This window comes from Anomaloglossus baeobatrachus, chromosome 4 (genome assembly GCF_048569485.1).
Source record: "Anomaloglossus baeobatrachus isolate aAnoBae1 chromosome 4, aAnoBae1.hap1, whole genome shotgun sequence".
In the NCBI taxonomy this organism is placed as follows: domain Eukaryota; kingdom Metazoa; phylum Chordata; class Amphibia; order Anura; family Aromobatidae; genus Anomaloglossus; species Anomaloglossus baeobatrachus.
In genome coordinates, this window is record NC_134356.1 from 107,407,164 (window position 1) to 107,426,165 (window position 19,002).

General features: G+C 43.8%; 1 protein-coding gene across 2 annotated transcripts in view; it reads right to left on the reverse strand.

Annotated features, from left to right (window-relative positions):
• Window positions 1-5,551, reverse strand: part of SLIT3 (slit guidance ligand 3) — an 878,603-nt gene extending 873,052 nt beyond the window's left edge. For both annotated transcript variants that reach the window (XM_075344498.1, XM_075344497.1), the window contains exon 1: window positions 4,885-5,551. In XM_075344498.1, the coding sequence (XP_075200613.1) occupies window positions 4,885-5,069 (185 nt within the window). In that variant the 5' untranslated portion in view covers window positions 5,070-5,551. The remainder of the gene's footprint in view (window positions 1-4,884) is intronic.
• Between the last annotated feature and the right edge of the window lie 13,451 nt (window positions 5,552-19,002).

Here is a 19,002-nt window from a genome sequence, read left to right on the forward strand (position 1 = left end):
CCAGGATGAGGTATATAGCGGGATGGGGGCACATAACAGGATGTGGGCATATACCTGGATGGGGGCATATACTGTACCTGGATGTGGGCACATACCAGGATGGTGGACATATATACAAGAATGGGGATCATATACAAGGCAGGAGCATCATTACCAGGATGGGGTACCTTAGTAGAGAATTTGGGGACATTACCCTCATAACAGTGTCAGCAGCAGATCCTCGCCCCATAACAGTGTGTTATGACCACATTTTTTGCTTAAAATTTTATTTTCTTATTTTCCTCCTCTAAAACCGTCTTATGGTCCGGTGCGTCTTATAGTCCGAAAAATACGGTACTATCACTACACAAGATACACACCAACACAAAAGCCAGACAAATCGGTGAAAGTATGGACCATCAGTGGTCAGCTCAAGGTTTACCCAACGGCTAGAAAGGAAAATGTCTGCAAAACATCAACAAGCGTCACCACAAAACTAAATTGGAAAGAAAAATAAAGTATCAGTCTTTACAGCAGATCTGTCCATGAGGAAGCAAAGTTTGGGGCCAGGGGTCATAAACTTATATATTAGGCCTCATTCAGATGTCGTTTCATCAGTGATTGTCATCATTTATTCCAATAGTCAGTAAAAAAACGGACAGTACTTGCTTGGCATCCGAGTGAGGTCTGATTTTTTCACTGACCCACAGACTTTCACTGCAACGTTTGATCCGACACTCGCATCAATATCGGACATGTCTCTGCGATTTACTATGAACTGCTCAGTCATCAAAAAACCACACAACACACGCAGTGGACAGTCCCATAGACTATCACAGGTACGGGTGCTGTCCATGAAAAACCTTGATAGTACTCGTATGTGAGAAAGTGACGACTGAATGAGCCCTAAGGTGCCCTTCCCACAGTGATTATACAAAAAGCAGCTGTCAGTCAGTGGGGGAGTGTGGAACGCCCACCTTATACACACCACATTCAGAAATGATGTATCCATTGTATTCTCTGATCACTCGAGGCCAAACAGTACAATATATTTTTAGTGACATATTGGCTAATAGGAGAGCAGACCTGTTCACATGTTAAGCTACCGCTAGGACAAGTTCACACATTTATTTGGTGTATCAGTGTATATAAGACAAATTACAAAGTTACAAATAAGCTGAGCAGCAGCACTCAATGTCAGGCAGCAGCTGCAAAAGCAAACAAGATTTCAAGGTGTATAAAAAAATTAGATCCCGTGATCCCAATGTATTGGTACCCCTCTATAAATCACTTGTAAGGCCACATCTGGAATATGGGATCCAGTTTTGGGCTCCACATTTTAAAAAGGACATTCAGAAGTTAGAGTCAGTTCAAAGGCGGGCAACTAGACTACTACAAGGAATGGAAGGCCTCCCATATGATGACAGGTTGAAAAAGTTAGATATATTTAGCTTAGGGCACTTTCACACTTGCGCTCAGCGCAGTCCGTCACTATGGAGAATAGCGCAGTCCGTTAACGCACTGTGTTATTCTCCATAGACTTGTATGGACGACGCACTGTAACGCAAGTGCCAGCGTTGCATCCGCTGGACGACACATCGTTGTTATTTTGACGCTGCGTCGGGCGGAATGAACAGAGCATGCATTTTTTTGAGCGGCGGAAACCTTTACTTTTCACTGCGCATGCTCATTTTTTTTTGTTTTTTTAAATCACAGAAACTTTATTTTGTTTCTCGGTGGCCGAACGTTCAGCTGAGCCGGCATGTGAGAGTTCTCAGCTGAGCGCCCGGCCGCCGGCTATTGAGAGCGCTCAGCTGAACGCCCCCGGCCGCCGGCATATGAGAGCTCTCAGCTGAGCACCCCCGGCATGTGAGAGGTCTCAGCTGAGCGCCTGGCCGCCAGCTATTGAGAGCGCTCAGCTGAGCACCCCCGGCCGCCGGCATGTGAAAGCTCTCAGCGGAGCGCCACCGGCATGTGAGAGCTCTCAGCTGAGCACCCGGCAGCCAGCTATTGAGAGTGCTCAGCTGAGCACCCGGCCGCCGGCTATTGAGAGCGCTCAGCTGAGCACCGCCGGCATGTGAAAGCTCTCAGCGGAGCACCGCCGGCATGTGAGAGCGCTCAGCTGAGCACCTGGCCGCCGGCTTTTGAGAGCGATCAGCTGATCGTTCACAATAGTCTGCTGCCAGTAAAACTGTAAAGAAGAAAAAGAAAAAAAAGAGCTTTCCGTTGTTTTGTATGATCCGTTGCATCCGTTGTGCCATTATATGCAACGCATTCGTTGCATCTGTCACACAACGCAATGCAACAGATGCCGTTCAACGCAAGTGGGAAAGTAGCCTTAGAAAAAAAGACGTCTCAGAGGAGATCTCATTTATATGTATAAATACATGTGTGGTCAATATAAAGGACTGGCACATGACTTATTTCTTCCAAAGACAATACTAAGGACCAGGGGGCACTCACTGCGAGTGGAAGAAAAGAGATTCCGGCAGCTAAATAGGAAAGGGTTCTTTACAGTTAGAGCAGTCAGACTGTGGAATGCCCTACCACAAGAGGTAGTAATGGCAGATACTATAACAGCTTTTAAAAAAGGGCTGGATGATTTCCTCAGTACACACAAGATTGTTGGTTATAAATGACAAAATATATAATTGGTGAAGGAAGGCTGTACTAGATGGAACTAGGTCTTTTTTCAACTTAAGTAACTATGTAACTATGTAACTTGCTGCTGAGAAATTAGCTATTTTTGGCATGCCCAGAGCGATCAGACTTATACACTAAGGCATGTGTTTACTTTGAGATATTAATCACTGCACTTAGTGTTATTATTTTTATTCAGTGTATTCCCGAATAGTATTTGAATCAGTAATAATAAAGGTGGTATATGACTACAACATTGGGACCAGGATGGGGACATTACTATAAGATGAGGACCAGGATGGGAACATTGCTATAAGATGGACACAAGGATGGGGTCATTACTATAACATGAGAACCAGGATGGGGAATTATTATAAGATGTGGACAAGGATGGGCACATTACTACAAGCAGCGGAGGATGGGCACTTAAGATGAGGACCAGGATGGGGACTTTACTATAAGATGAGGAACAGGATGGGGAATTACAATAAGATGAGGACCAGGATGGGGACTTTACTATAAGATGAGGAACAGGATGGGGAATTACTATAAGATGAGGACCAGGATGGGGAATTACTATAAGATGAGCACCAGGATGGGGCAATAATACAAAAAGGGGAGCAGGAAGGGGACAATATTACAAGATAGGGACCAGGATGTTTTCGGTGCGTTTTTGGTGCGTTTTCGGTGCGTTTTTGGTGCGTTTTTACCGCTGGTTGCTCCCTGCATTATTGTGCCAATTATCTATGGCAAAAAACGCAGTTAGCTGCAGAAAAGAAGTGACATGCTCATTCTTTTTTTTAAGAAAATCTACTGAAAGAATTTTCTTAAGAAAAAAACGCAATGTGTGCACAGCTAATTTTTTTTGCCATAGGTTTTGCTGGGGAATGTCTGCAGAAAGGTCACAAGAATTTCTCAAGAAATTTCTGCAGCAAAAACGGACCCAAAACGCAGGTAAAAAACGCAGTGTGTGAACATAGCCTTAGAGGGCTGGATAGTAGTAGTAATATATTGTGTATGTTCTTCTAAGGGTTAAAGGGACATATTTTACAAATGATCCCACCAATGGTCCCATATAGTTTTATACATAATTTATATAGTTATTAGTGCAAACAAATAAAGAAAAACAGAAATAATCAAGTATAATGGGCAGCCTGGGGTCACTAATGGGGTCCGGGGGTCTCTGCTGAGTCTTGTCTTACGTGACTGGGGGCTTGGACAAAGGTGTCAAAGTTTTATGTATAAGATGTGGGCACAGACTCATACAGATAATAATAATAATAATAATATTAATAATAATAAAATAATATTTATTCATTTATATAGTGCTGTTAATCCCACAGCGCTTTACATACCATGGCCATAGATACAGCACAGAGCCAGAGGATATTCTGTTATAATGGAAAATAGTAATAAATAATAATTGCAATATGTTAGTTGTCAGAATGGGATCTGGTCCTCGATAAGATTTACAACAAAATCTGGATCTGGATTCCAATCATAACTACAAACATGAAAAGCAGCTCAACAGGTCCAGGACACTGTCCACACCGTGCGCCCAATGACAACGTCCTACTGATGAACTTTAATACAGGGGCACAAAGTTACTTATCAGTAAGGTGGCTGGGACCTGTGACCTTACAGAGGTGACACAGATGAAGCTGTCATGTGAGCAATCCTATAAGAATATAATCAGGGGCCAAGTGGGATGGACAGAGGGATGGACCTAAGGATGGACATAAGAGTGGACATAGAGATACACAGAAATGGACAGAGGGATGGACAGAGGTGGACATAGAGATGGACATAAGAATGGACAGAGGTGGACATAGGGATGGTCACAGAGCTGGACAGATGGACATAGGGAGGGACATAAGGATGGGCATAGATATAGAGATGGACATACGGTAGGGATGGAAACAGGGGTGGTCACAGTGATGGACATAGGGATGGACAGGGAAAGACATAAGGATGGACATAAGGAGGGATAGAGATGGACATAGGGATGGACTAAGAGGGACATACGGATGGATATATAAATGGACATAGGGATGGATATATAGATGGACATAAAGATGGACAGAGAGGGACATAGGGATGGACATATAGATGGACATAAAGATGGACAGAGAGGGACATAGGGATGGACATATAGGTGGACATAGGGATGGACAGAGAGGGACATAGGGATGGACAGAGAGGGACATAGGGATGGACATATAGATGGACATAGGGATGGACTGAGAGGGACATAGGGATACTCACAGTCTCTCTGCATTCCTGGGGATCCCCTTAGGTACAGTCTTTAGTCCCAGGCCATGACAATCCACATTGAGTCCGGAGCAGGTACACTTGGCAGGACAACTATGAACCAGGGTGAAAGTGAAGAAACTCCAGAGCCCCAGGAGCAGGGGCCCGTATCCTCCTCGGAGCTGGACAGGCAGCAGCATGCTTCTCCTCCGAGGGTCCTTCTGGAGCAATGTAGAAGTTGCCTGGTCTCAGCACACTCCACACTCCACCAGTGATGATGCCACGATCATCCTTGTATCCAGCACAGGGCTCAGTTACAATCCAGACCAGAGGAGAAGAAGTCCTGGGATAAGAGGTCGGATAAAGCCGCCGGTGAAGTGTCCGGTCCTGGATCCTGTCCTCCCTGATGAGAGAAAAGTCACCGGGAAGAGAAGGAAGTAACGAGAACCAAGACGGGGCTGTAAACTGATCGCTCTCCAGGAGCCAGTGCAGGGAATTGTCCTCACACGTGCTTCCCCCTAGTGGCGGCTGCTGGAGATGCGCCGCAGACCTGGTGCAGCCGCTCTCTGCCAGGTAATGCACGGGCGCCGGCCGGTCACTGGCGAGGCTCGCTCAATGCGCCCTGCAGAGCCGGAGCGTGTGAATGGCGGCAGCGGACACTCACATCACATCTGTCCCGGGAAAGTCGAATCAAAAGCCTCCAGCCCCCTCCAAAATCTGCGCCCCGGGTTCATTGGTGCACACGGGAGTGACGTGCACATTCCTGCAGGGGAGAGAGTGGGAAAGGGCGGGAACACGCGCAGCCCCCCCGCACCCGGAGTGGGGGCGCACACTGCAGCGCTTCACAAGGAAACTTTCTAGGATTCGTTGTGACACCAGTTTACTCCTAATTGTGTCAGAGGATGGCTGCGGTGGTCCTGCCCTGAAGACGCCGCATCAGGGACTTGTAATGTGAATGATGTCCTGCGTCTTCTCTAAACATTGGGTTCTGTACAGTAATAGAAGGTATATAATGTAAGATGGGGCGAGGTATAGGGAATATATAAGGTATAGCAATGCTGGTGTATATATATTTACAGTCAGGGCCAGAAATATTTGGACAGTGACACAAGTTTTGTTATTTTAGCTGTTTACAAAAACATGTTCAGAAATACAATTCTATATATAATATGGGCTGAAAGTGCACACTCCCAGCTGCAATATGAGAGTTTTCACATCCAAATCGGAGAAAGGGTTTAGGAATCATAGCTCTGTAATGCATAGCCTCCTCTTTTTCAAGGGACCAAAAGTAATTGGACAAGGGACTCTAAGGGCTGCAATTAACTCTGAAGGCGTCTCCCTCGTTAACCTGTAATCAATGAAGTAGTTAAAAGGTCTGGGGTTGATTACAGGTGTGTGGTTTTGCATTTGGAAGCTGTTGCTGTGACCAGACAACATGCGGTCTAAGGAACTCTCAATTGAGGTGAAGCAGAACATCCTGAGGCTGAAAAAAAAGAAAAAATCCATCAGAGAGATAGCAGACATGCTTGGAGTAGGAAAATCAACAGTCGGGTACATTCTGAGAAAAAAGGAATTGACTGGTGAGCTTGGGAACTCAAAAAGGCCTGGGCGTCCACGGATGACAACAGTGGTGGATGATCGCCGCATACTTTCTTTGGTGAAGAAGAACCCGTTCACAACATCAACTGAAGTCCAGAACACTCTCAGTGAAGTAGGTGTATCTGTCTCTAAGTCAACAGTAAAGAGAAGACTCCATGAAAGTAAATACAAAGGGTTCACATCTAGATGCAAACCATTCATCAATTCCAAAAATAGACAGGCCAGAGTTAAATTTGCTGAAAAACACCTCATGAAGCCAGCTCAGTTCTGGAAAAGTATTCTATGGACAGATGAGACCAAGATCAACCTGTACCAGAATGATGGGAAGAAAAAAGTTTGGAGAAGAAAGGGAACGGCACATGATCCAAGGCACACCACATCCTCTGTAAAACATGGTGGAGGCAACGTGATGGCATGGGCATGCATGGCTTTCAATGGCACTGGGTCACTTGTGTTTATTGATGACATAACAGCAGACAAGAGTAGCCGGATGAATTCTGAAGTGTACCGAGATATACTTTCAGCCCAGATTCAGCCAAATGCCGCAAAGTTGATCGGACGGCGCTTCATAGTACAGATGGACAATGACCCCAAGCATACAGCCAAAGCTACCCAGGAGTTCATGAGTGCAAAAAAGTGGAACATTCTGCAATGGCCAAGTCAATCACCAGATCTTAACCCAATTGAGCATGCATTTCACTTGCTCAAATCCAGACTTAAGACGGAAAGACCCACAAACAAGCAAGACCTGAAGGCTGCGGCTGTAAAGGCCTGGCAAAGCATTAAGAAGGAGGAAACCCAGCGTTTGGTGATGTCCATGGGTTCCAGACTTAAGGCAGTGATTGCCTCCAAAGGATTCACAACAAAATATTGAAAATAAAAATATTTTGTTTGGGTTTGGTTTATTTGTCCAATTACTTTTGACCTCCTAAAATGTGGAGTGTTTGTAAAGAAATGTGTACAATTCCTACAATTTCTATCAGATATTTTTGTTCAAACCTTCAAATTAAACGTTACAATCTGCACTTGAATTCTGTTAGACAAAAGAACATTGAACCAAGGCACATCTCGCATCAAAAATCAACGCCACTCCATATGGCACATAATATTAAGAAGAAGAAGAAATGGAGCTTACAAGGCTATTGTTGTAAAAATATCCAAATTTTTATTATACAAAATTCATATTATTTTAAAATCGTTACGATCAGTATAGAAAAGGTACATATACGGTGCTTACATAGAGAAAAAGGTGAAATACCACACATAAATGGGAGAGCAAAGGTGAAAACACCCCAAATAAGCATAAAGGGACAAAGGGTCATAAGTGAATATAGATGGCTGGCTAGTGACTATGGCGTCTCTGTCTTGATAATAACCATAATTCTATGTAGCCCAATCAGCATAGATCTATAAGGCAGGACAGAGATTTGCCAAATATCAAGCTAAACATGACAAAAAGTCACAGAGTGACCAACAAGTATGGCGCCCTCACCCTGGCTGGACACATAAAGTAGTGTAGCCAAATCGGCATATGTCCGTTTTATGCCGGATAGGGATCGCCGGAAAAAAGCCAGTCACATGAAAAAGACCCTAAGAACCCATAACTTACACATGGTTAAGAAGAGGGGCAAGCACCAGAGCGTCCCAGGACAGTGCCACGAGCCTTCCTACGCGCGTTTCGCACGGATTACATCTGCTGGCTTCATCAGGGAAGGTGTACGGCAATTGCCATTCAAGGACCTTATAACGGAAGTCGCTAGACTTCATTGGGCAGCCCATGACCTGGAAAATGCGTCCCAGCCAATCGGATCCCCGCCGACGCGCACGCGCACCGCGCGCCCAACATCACACGCCCCTCAGCCGCCCAATGGGAGAGGGAGCCCGGAGCAGAAGAACACGTGCTCCAAAGCCACCCCCATCCACAGAGGACAGCCAAGGGGCGGGCAAGGAAGGCGAGCGGCGCGCGCGGGTCACGGAAATCAGAGGGCGGGACACAGCCTTATAGATCTATGCTGATTGGGCTACATAGAATTATGGTTATTATCAAGACAGAGACGCCATAGTCACTAGCCAGCCATCTATATTCACTTATGACCCTTTGTCCCTTTATGCTTATTTGGGGTGTTTTCACCTTTGCTCTCCCATTTATGTGTGGTATTTCACCTTTTTCTCTATGTAAGCACCGTATATGTACCTTTTCTATACTGATCGTAACGATTTTAAAATAATATGAATTTTGTATAATAAAAATTTGGATATTTTTACAACAATAGCCTTGTAAGCTCCTTTTTTTCTTCTTCTTAATACTTGAATTCTGTTGTAGAGGTTTCATTTCAAATCCAATGTGGTGGCATGCAGAGCCCAACTCGCGAAAATTGTGTCACTGTCCAAATATTTCTGGACCTAACTGTATATATATATATATATATATATATATATACACTGGAGATAAAAATTAGAGAACAATGTATGATCCGTTGCTTTTTTTCAGAAATAATGTAATCTACATTGATGAACATTTGAAGGTTTCCTGTAAGGGGTGCACCCTGCCACTAGAACAGTATTTTACAAAAGATCCAAAGTTTATCAACATAAATCCTGTATTTTGCCAAAAATGTGACAATCAGAATTAGAGAACAGCAATGACTGTAGCACAGAGATTATAAGTACGTTTTCTGAAGGTAACAACAGTCACCAATCAGTAGGACGTGTACAGACCTTTGCTTTGAATGGCTCCAGCATATCTGCAGCCACAGGACATCACTAGTCTCTCACACTGCTCTGATGTGATTTTGGTCTACTCATCTTCCAGTCTCTTGCACAGTTCCTTCACTTTTGTGGATTTCTTGGCCATAACTTTGTCATCAAGGAGTTTCCAGAGGTTTTCTATCAGGTTTAGATCAGGATTCTGGGCTGGCCATTTCATTGTTTCAATGTTTTCTGTTTCACGGAACTGCTTTACCCATTTTGCTGTGTGACAGGAGGTATTGTCCTGCATGAAATTTGACAGCTGATTGTTTGATGAACGCAAGTAAAGAACCACGTGTTGTTGAGGAAAGCTCTGATACATACTTCCAATCACTCTGTCATGTAGTTGTATGAGAGGTCCAACTCCTGCTGCTGAAAAAATTTCTCAAGCCATGACCCTTCCTCCACCACCTTTCAATGACTTCTTAACGCACTTTGAATTCAGTCTTTTCCCAAATTTGTTAACAAACATAATGTTTCCCAGCAGATCCAACTGAATTAAACTTGCTTTCATCACTAAAATGAACTGTGGACCACTTCTCCTCTTTCCACACAACATGCTCCTCACCAAAGGTGAGTCTAGCCTTTTGATTCTTTCTGCTAATGAGAGGTTTGGTTACTAAAGAGTGGGCTTTCAGTCCAAATCCTCTTAAACGTCGTGACACTGTATGACAAGACAGATTCTTACCCTGTTCAGTGCTGAACTGGTGAACAATTCCAGCTAAAGTGTTGAAACGATTACCCATGGAGATTTTCCGCATTATCATGTCCTCTCTTGCATTTGTCTTTCTAGGGCGACCAGCATTCTTGGAGGACTTGAAAGAGTTTGTGATCTTGTAAAGATACAATATTCTCGAAATCACAGACTTGGAACGACCATATTCTCTTGCTATGGCTGATAGGGTCACTTCTTTGGCCTTCATCTGGACAACCTGCTGCCGGAGGGTTTCAGTCACTTTGGAATGGCACACTATTTTTGCAAAGTCAGTGCAAAATGGAAAGTTAGACTGCCAGTTACATAGGGTTTGTCAGATAATTAAGGAAATTAGCACCAGGTGCCAGATTACCACCAATAACTTGCAGGTATCTGAAATTGTTCTCTAATTTTGATCAGTTTTTTTTTTCATTTATCTCATTTACATTTTTATTATATCCTTTTGAAAAAATTCAATATATGAAATAAGCTTAAATACTGCTAGTTTACTCATGTTAGGATATACTTACATAGGACTACACAATGACCTTAACATTTAGGAAATTGTGTGTTCTCTAATTTTGATCTCCAGTGTAGGTAGGGATGAGTGGACCCATGGAAGTTTCAGGTTCAGCCAGACTCTAGTTAAAAGTTTGGTTCTAGACCTGGAGATGACCCTGGCCCCCAAGCCCCATATATGTCAATGGGGATGCAAACTTTTGTGCTGTGAAATGGCTGCAAAATAGTCATAGCTAGTGCTAGGGGGTGAAAAAGGAAGCAAAATGGGGTTAAGGGCCCTGTAAACATGTGGATAGGGAATTTAAAAAAAGCCGGCATGGGTTCCTACCTATTTTTGATCACCAATGCTGGTAAACAACACATATCTCACAAAAAGAGCCATTAATTGTGAGCACCAGGCCTACCAAAATAAGGCAGGGAGAGTGCCAGAACTACTCATAGTAATAATAATGCACTGGAGGACGAGAGTAAAGTGCAATTATAAATAATTTTTATTGAGTACACAACAAGAAAAATAGTTAAAAATGGTACACTACCAAAAATCTTAGGGATGCGTACATATAGGACCCAGTGAAATTCATAATAGCCCACCCAATTATATCCGGAATACTGAATATAGTAGTCTATATTAAATCAGGGCTAGCAGGTAAAGGGGTCTAATATGGACGATGTGAATAATTCTAAAGGGACTGCATTAAAGGTATAGTACAAAAATCAAACCATGATTCCCCACCATGTATTGGTAGGAAATCATGGTGATTATGCTGAAGGCACCATAGAGAAATAAGTGTTAGTACCAATCCAATACGGATAGCACCGGATAATGGTACATCCAGAAAATGCAGGGTAAAAGGATAAACTCTCTTACCTAAAGTGCTTAAGTGCAATGCCGGTGCAGCAAAAATCTCGATGAGGCCAACAAAATGACTTTGGTTCCCCACCTTGATAAAGCTATAGAATCCTCGCGAAACCCGCGTCGGATGGAGACCTTTGGCAATCTATAGGGATACCTTTCCATTCTATTTGGGACTGCGTCATTTTGCTGGCCTCATCGAGATTTTTGCTGCACCGGCATTTTTTTTTTTGCACTGTACCATTATCCGATGCTATCCGTATTGGATTGGTACTAACACTTATTTCTCTATGGTGCTTTCAGCATAATCACCATGATTTCCTACCAATACATGGTGGGGAATCATGGTTTGATTTTTGTACTATACCTTTAATGCAGTCCCTTTAGAATTATTCACATAGTCCATATTAGACCCCTTTACCTGCTAGCCCTGATTTAATATAGACTACTATATTCAGTATTCCGGATATAATTGGGTGGGCTATTATGAATTTCACTGGGTCCTATATGTACGCATCCCTAAGATTTTTGGTAGTGTACCATTTTTAACTATTTTTCTTGTTGTGTACTGAATAAAAATTATTTATAATTGCACTTTACTCTCGTCCTCCAATGCTGGTAAAGCAGACAGCTGGGAGCTGCAATCCTCAGCTGTCAGCTTTACCTTGGCTGGTTATAAAAAAAATAAAGAAAATCCCTCACCACTTTTCTTTTTTTTTTTAATTATTAATTTAAATACTTTGAAAAAAACGGCATTGAGCCCCCCCAATTTTTCCTAACCAGCCAATGTAAAGCAGGCAACTGGGGGCTGGTATTATCAGGCTGGGAAGGTACATGGTTATTTGACCCTTCCCAGCCTAAAAATATCAGCTTGCAGGCACCCCAGAAGTGGTGCATCCATTAGATGAGCCACTTCTGGCATTTTGACCAGCTCTTCCCAACTACTCTGGTGCAATGGCAATTGGAGTAATGATTTTGGAGCTGATGTCAGCTGTGAATTGACAGCTGGCATCAAGTCCAGGGGTTAGTAATGGATTGGTGTCTATCGAGCACCCCAATTATTAATCAGGCAAGTATAGCGTTAAAAATCACACATACTGGAAAAAATAAAGTTTATTTGAACAAAGACTCTACCACACTCCCTCAGTCACCAATGTATTAATTCAAAATAAATTCTGGAAGTTTCAACATAATCCAAAGTGTCATGTCCCACAACGTCCATCGATTCCTATGCAGCTTTGGTCTCAGAATGAGGCTCCATGGGTCACTTCTGATCAGCGTCAGGTATGGATTTTCCGGATCTACCGTTGACTGGCAGTGGCCTATGGAGCCTCTTTCTCTAAATGACGCTCCATAGGAATCAACACATCTCGTGGGACATTACACTTTGCAGTACATAAGAACTTCCAGTATTTATTTTGAGTTAATAAACTGGTGAATGAGGGAGTTTGGTAAAGTCTTTATTCAAATAAACTTTTCATTCCCAGTATCTGTGTCTTTTTTAACTCTATACTTGCCGGGTTAATAATGAAGGTACCTGATAGGCACCTATTCATGATGTGACTCAGATGACACCAATGAGGCTTCCAATCACTATAATAAGGTAGCAAAGTTACTTTGGACTTCATCTGGCTTCTGTTCAGCATTGTCCTTTTCAGAGGTGCACAAAACTGGTTGACCATAGTTTTATGCACCACTGAAAAGATGGATACCACTGCATCATAGATAGGCCAAAGAGAGTTCAAGGTGACTCCCTCTGCCTCATTATAGGGAATGTTCCTTCATTGGTTTCGTCTGAATCATCTGTTTCAGAGATTTACACATAAACCCCGATATAAGCGCTCAGCATAGAGTGCAGGATAAATGTGAGCTAAGTTTTACTGCAATTATTGGGAGGAAAAATTAATAAATCAACAGCAGGTCAAGAATTACTTTTAATTCTTTGTTTTCTTCACCGTTCACCATGCAGTTTAAGTGATTAGGCAGCTTTATTCTTTCGATCAGTGTGATTACAGCGATACCAGATTGATATATATTTTTTATCTTTGGCTAGTATCACACACACACAAAAAAAAAAAATATCGCTTTTTTACTTATCCCCAATTTCTTCCACATGTCCCACCATATAAGTATGATGCATTGAATTAGGCCAAATTGGGCCGGAAGGGACCGGAAGGTAATTGCATACATAGTCACTTTAATCAATGTTTGTGTTTCTCTTCACTTTCACCCCTATAATACTTCACTTTATACTTGCTACCCTGATCCCTAAACCCAGTAATGAACTATTAATCTCTCCCTCCATCCTCCCCACCCATCTCACCTCTCCTCAGATCTGTTCCTTCACATTACACCCTGTGTCTCCAGACACACACGACCATCTCATGGCCTCTCCTGCTCCCACCTACTAACACTCTCTCTGCTTCTCCTCACTGCTGGAGATATCTCCTCCATCCTGGTAATTACCACATCTCCATTGTCACTTTGAACCCTCATCCACGATCTATGTCAAATTTTCGCAACCTTTCTAACCTTATACCCATTCACCCAGCCCCCGCTCCTTCAGTCCCACTAACAGGAGCTCTATGGAACGCTCGCTCCATCTGCAACAAACTTTCCTACATCCATGATCTTTTCATCACTAATAAACTTTCTTTCCTCGACCTCACTGAAACCTGGCTCATCCCCTCTGACACAGCCTCTCCTGCTGCACTTTCTTATGGTGGTCTCCATGTGTCCCACACTCCCCGCCCCAGTAACAAGCATGGTGGAGTAGTTGGTTTGCTTCTGTCCGACCAATGCTCCTATACACCAATTCAACTGCCACCCTCTGCTACTTTTCAGGTGCACGCCGGCGACATCTGCTCCACCTCCACCTCCAACCTCCAATTGACTGTCATTTATCTCCAGGGCCAGCCACCACCTTTTTACACCATTTTACCACCTGGCTACTACACTTCCTTTGCACCGACATCCCCACTATCATCATGGGCGAGTTCAACATCCCCACTGACACTTCTCACTCACCTGTCTCTAAACTTTTAACACTCACTTCCTCCTTTGGCCTCACTCAATGGTCTTCTTCAGCTACTCACAAAGATGGCCACACGCTGGACCTCATCTTCACTCGCCTCTGTTCCCTATCTAACCTCTCTAACTCACTTCTCCCTTTGTCTGACGACAACCTACTCACATTATCTTCCCTCTCTCCTCCAAATACACAACCGACCCTTCAAAAACTTTCGCACCCTTGCAGAAATCTCAATCACCTTGATTTACACTCCCTTTCTCAGTCCCTTCTCCCTCTCGCAGACATTGTTTCCTTACATGATGCAGATGCTGCAGCCACTTTATTTAAACATGAGAACAAAATGGGGAACTGATGACCCATATAATCTATTAGCGTATAACAAAACTCCTGAAAATGTCCAATTTTTGGTAAAATATCAAAAATCTTTATTGCACACAAAAATACTTAAAATTTCACACCAAAATACAAAGGACAGTAGTAAAGGTAGCAATAATACAGGTTAAAGAGCGAAGTGTTCCAGATATAGATACCTGTTAGATGCAAATCAAGATAGGGAATCACTGCAACAATCTCTGCAGCTTTTGAATTGGCAGCCCCACTCACACATACCAAAACTCGCACAATCAACAGGCAACCTTGGCACACGAGCCAGACCAAAGAACGGAGACGGGCTTCCAGAATTGCTGAACGCAGATGGAAGAGGTCTCATTCCACTGAGCACTTTGTTGCATATAAAGAGTCCCTCACTACTTTCAAGTCTGCACTCACTGCTGCAAAACAAACCTACTTCTCATCCCTCATATCCTCTCTATCTCAGACCCCTAAACAGCTATTCAACACTTTCAATTCTCTCCTCCGTCCCCCAGCACCACATCCCTCTCCTCTCATCTCAGCTGAAGACTTTGCCTCTTTCTTTAAGCAGAAGATTGACAACATCAGAGCAAGCTTTGGCCCACAATCCCCACAGCCTGTCATCATAGCTACTCAGTCCTCGTCCTCCAAATCCAGCTTCTATCCCATGACAGAAAATCATCTTTCACTCTACTCTCAAGATCACATCTAACCACCTGTGCACTTGACCCACTCCCATTGCACGTCATACCCAACATCACCGCAGTCCTCATCCCAGCCCTAACCCATCTCTTCAACCTATCACTAACAAGTGGTGTATTCCCTTCATGCTTTAAACATGCTTCACACCTGTCACACCCATCCTTAAAAAGCCCTCTCTTGACCCATCCTCTGTGTCTAGCTACCGCCCCATATCCCTTCTCCCCTATGTTTCAAAACTACTGGAACAGCATATACATCTTGAACTGTCCTCATACCTCTCCTCCTGCTCCCTCTTTGACCAGCTACAATCTGGCTTCCAACCACATCACTCTACTGAAACTGCCCTAACTAAAGTCACCAATGACCTACTAACTGCCAAAGCCAAGCAACATTACTCTGTCATCTTCCCCCTGGACCTGTCCTCTGCCTTCGACACAGTAGACCACTCCCTCCTATAGATTCTCTCCTCTCTGGACATCACAGACTTGGCCCTATCTTGGATCTCTTCATACCTAACCAACCGAACTTTCAGCGTCTTGCACTCTCACACCACCTCCTCATCCCACCCTTTATCCATTAGTGTCCCACAAGGTTCAGTTCTTGGACCCCTGCTGTTCTCCATCTACACCTTTGGCCTGGGCCAGCTCATAGAGTCCCACGGCTTTCAGTATCGTCTCTATGCTGATGATACTTAGATCTACCTCTCTGGACCTGACATTACCTCCTTACTATCCAAAATCCCACAATGTCTCTCTGCTATTTCAATCTGAAGTGGGAGAAACAAGGGCGCAATAGGGTCTTACCCGATATTTAGGGTATGAGAAGAAAGAGAGAGGCACTCACCTGGTCTGGTTGTGACAGTCACAACCCCTATGATAGCGTATGGGAGTGCTGAGCTGGTTCCAGCTGCGGCCCCGTCAGAAATAGTAACTGAAAACGGAGATAAAAAGGGACGGGTTTTTCAGCCGCGCTATGAACCACACTGTTGAAGATTCCTTAGATATTTTTATTGAGTCAATTCCAATTGGAATTGACTCAATAAAAATATCTAAGGAATCTTCAACAGTGTGGTTCATAGCGCGGCTGAAAAACCTGTCCCTTTTTATCTCCGTTTTCAGTCTCTGCTATTTCATCATTCTTCTCTGCGCGATTCCTAAAGCTTAACATGGACAAAGCAGAATTCATTGTCTTTCCTCCTCCTCATTCAACTCCTCCACCAAGCCTATCCATCAAAGTTGATGGCTGCTCACTCTACCCAGTCTCACAAGCTCGTTGACTTGGAGTAACCCTCGACTCTGCTCTATCCTTCAAGCCGCACATCCAAGCCCTCTTCACCTCATGCAGACTACAACTCAAAAATATCTCCCGTATCCGTGCTTTCCATAACCAAGAATCAGCAAAAACATTAGTGCATGCCCTCACCATCTCCTGCCTCGACTAATGCAACCTCCTGCTCTCTGGCCTCCCTTCCAACACTCTTGCACTCCTCCAATCTATCCTGAACTCTGCAGCCTGCTTAATCCACCTCCCCTTGCTATTCCCCAGCCTCGCCACTCTGCCAATCCCTTCACTGGCTTCCCATTGCCCAAAGACTCCAGTTCAAAACATTAACCATGACATACAAAGCCATCCACAACCTGTCTCCTCCTTACATCTGTTACCTAGTCTCCCGGTACCTACCTGCACGCAACCTCAGATCCTCACAAGATCTCCTTCTCTACTCCTCTCTTATCTTCTCTTCGCAAAATCGCATACAGGATTTCTCTCGTGCCTCCCCCATACTCTGGAACGCTCTACCCCAGCATATCAGACTCTCCCCTACCGTGAAAAGCTTCAAGAGGAACCTGAAGACCCACCTCTTCCGACAAGCCTACAACAATAACCCTCAGCCCAGTACACTACGCGCAACCAGCTCTACCCTCACCTACTGTATCCTCACCCATTCCCCGTAGACTGTGAGCTTGCGGGCAGGGTCCTCTCTCCTCCTGTACCAGTCTCTTTTGTACTGTTAATGAATGTTGTACTAGTTTTTATGTATACCCCTTTTCACTTGTAATGCGCCATGGAATTAATGGTGCTACAATAATAAATAATAATAATAATAATTTATGCTATGTTTAGTTTGCACCAGTTCAGACTATAAGATTAGGAAGTGCCGGCAATACTTCTATTTTGTATTATTGAGTCATGTCCTTTGTCTGCGCACTCTTCCCAATGACCTCAGGTGTTTTAATTTTTTTTTACGCAGGTTCTTCTCTAGCCCTTATAAAGAGGTCAGGAATGACATGAAAAGAGGCACAAATTTAGATTAAGACCCAGCTGAGAGTTATACCTTGGCGTGGCAACTGGGCTCAAGTAAATTTGGCCAATATTATTTGCAAAATAACTCATTTTTTTGTTTGTTTGTTTTTTTTTTTACATATTTTGCAGGGGTTTTTTTTATTTTTGTTTTACTTTTTTACTCAGTCCCTATATGGGACTTTAACTTTTCTTAATCTGATTGCTGGTTTAATGCATTACCATGCACCAGCTTGGCAATACATTATAATAATTTATTCATTTATATAGCGCTATTAATTCCATAGCACTTTACATACATTGGCAACACTGTCCCCATTGGGGCTCACAATCTAAGGTCCCTAGCTGTATGTTTTTGATTGTTGGAGGAAATCGGAGTACCCAGAGGAAACCCACGCAAACACGGGGAGAACATACAAACTCCTTGCAGATGGTGTCCTTGGTGGGAATTGAACCCAGGACCCCAGCGCTGCAAGACTGCAGTGCTAACCACTGAGCCACCGTGCCGCCTCTTACTGTCAGTATCAGACTGGTACATCGCCTATCAGACTCTGCTGCTGTCTGGGTTTGACAGGTCACCGTATATGGCAGAACCGGAGGTCATCATGGGACATCTGGCTGACATGACAACCCTCAGTTCCCCCGTGATCATGTTATGGGGAGCCGGAGAAGTAAGAGAAGGAGCGCACTGCTTCTCAGAAAGTTCTATGAGCTGCGTTCGCTATTGATCATATGAGCATATGAAAGATCGCAAAGGGTTAACATCATTTCGACCTGATCCAATCAGGTCCCGATGATGTCTCCGACTTCTGACTACTGACCGTTTAAAAATGTCAGCGCTGCACAGAAACCAGCAAGCACTGATGTTTATTTAGGCTATGTGTCCACGCTGCGGATTTTGTGCGGATTTTGCCGCGGATTTGCCGCGGATTTACCGCGGATTTTCCGAAAATCTGCAGCAGCGGCACTTCTAAGCCATTTCAATGGCATTTTGGAAATGCTGTGTCCATGCTGCGGATTTTTCCGCGGCGGATTTGCCGCGGATTTTGATCCGGAAAAATCTGCAGCATGTCAATTATTGTTGCGGATTTTAATGCGGATTTTGGGTATAGAATGGGGAAAAAAAAAAAAATCCGCATCAAAATCCGCGGCAAATTCCCGGTAATCCGCGGTAAATCCGCGGCAAAAATAAGGTGCGGATTTGCCGCGAAAGTCGCGGATTTTCATGCAGAAAAATCCGCAGGTACATTCTACCGTGGACACATAGCCTTATTGTTGGCGGTGGAGAAGAGGTTAAAAGCCGAGGGAGGGAATGCCACAACCATTTTAGGATTAGTT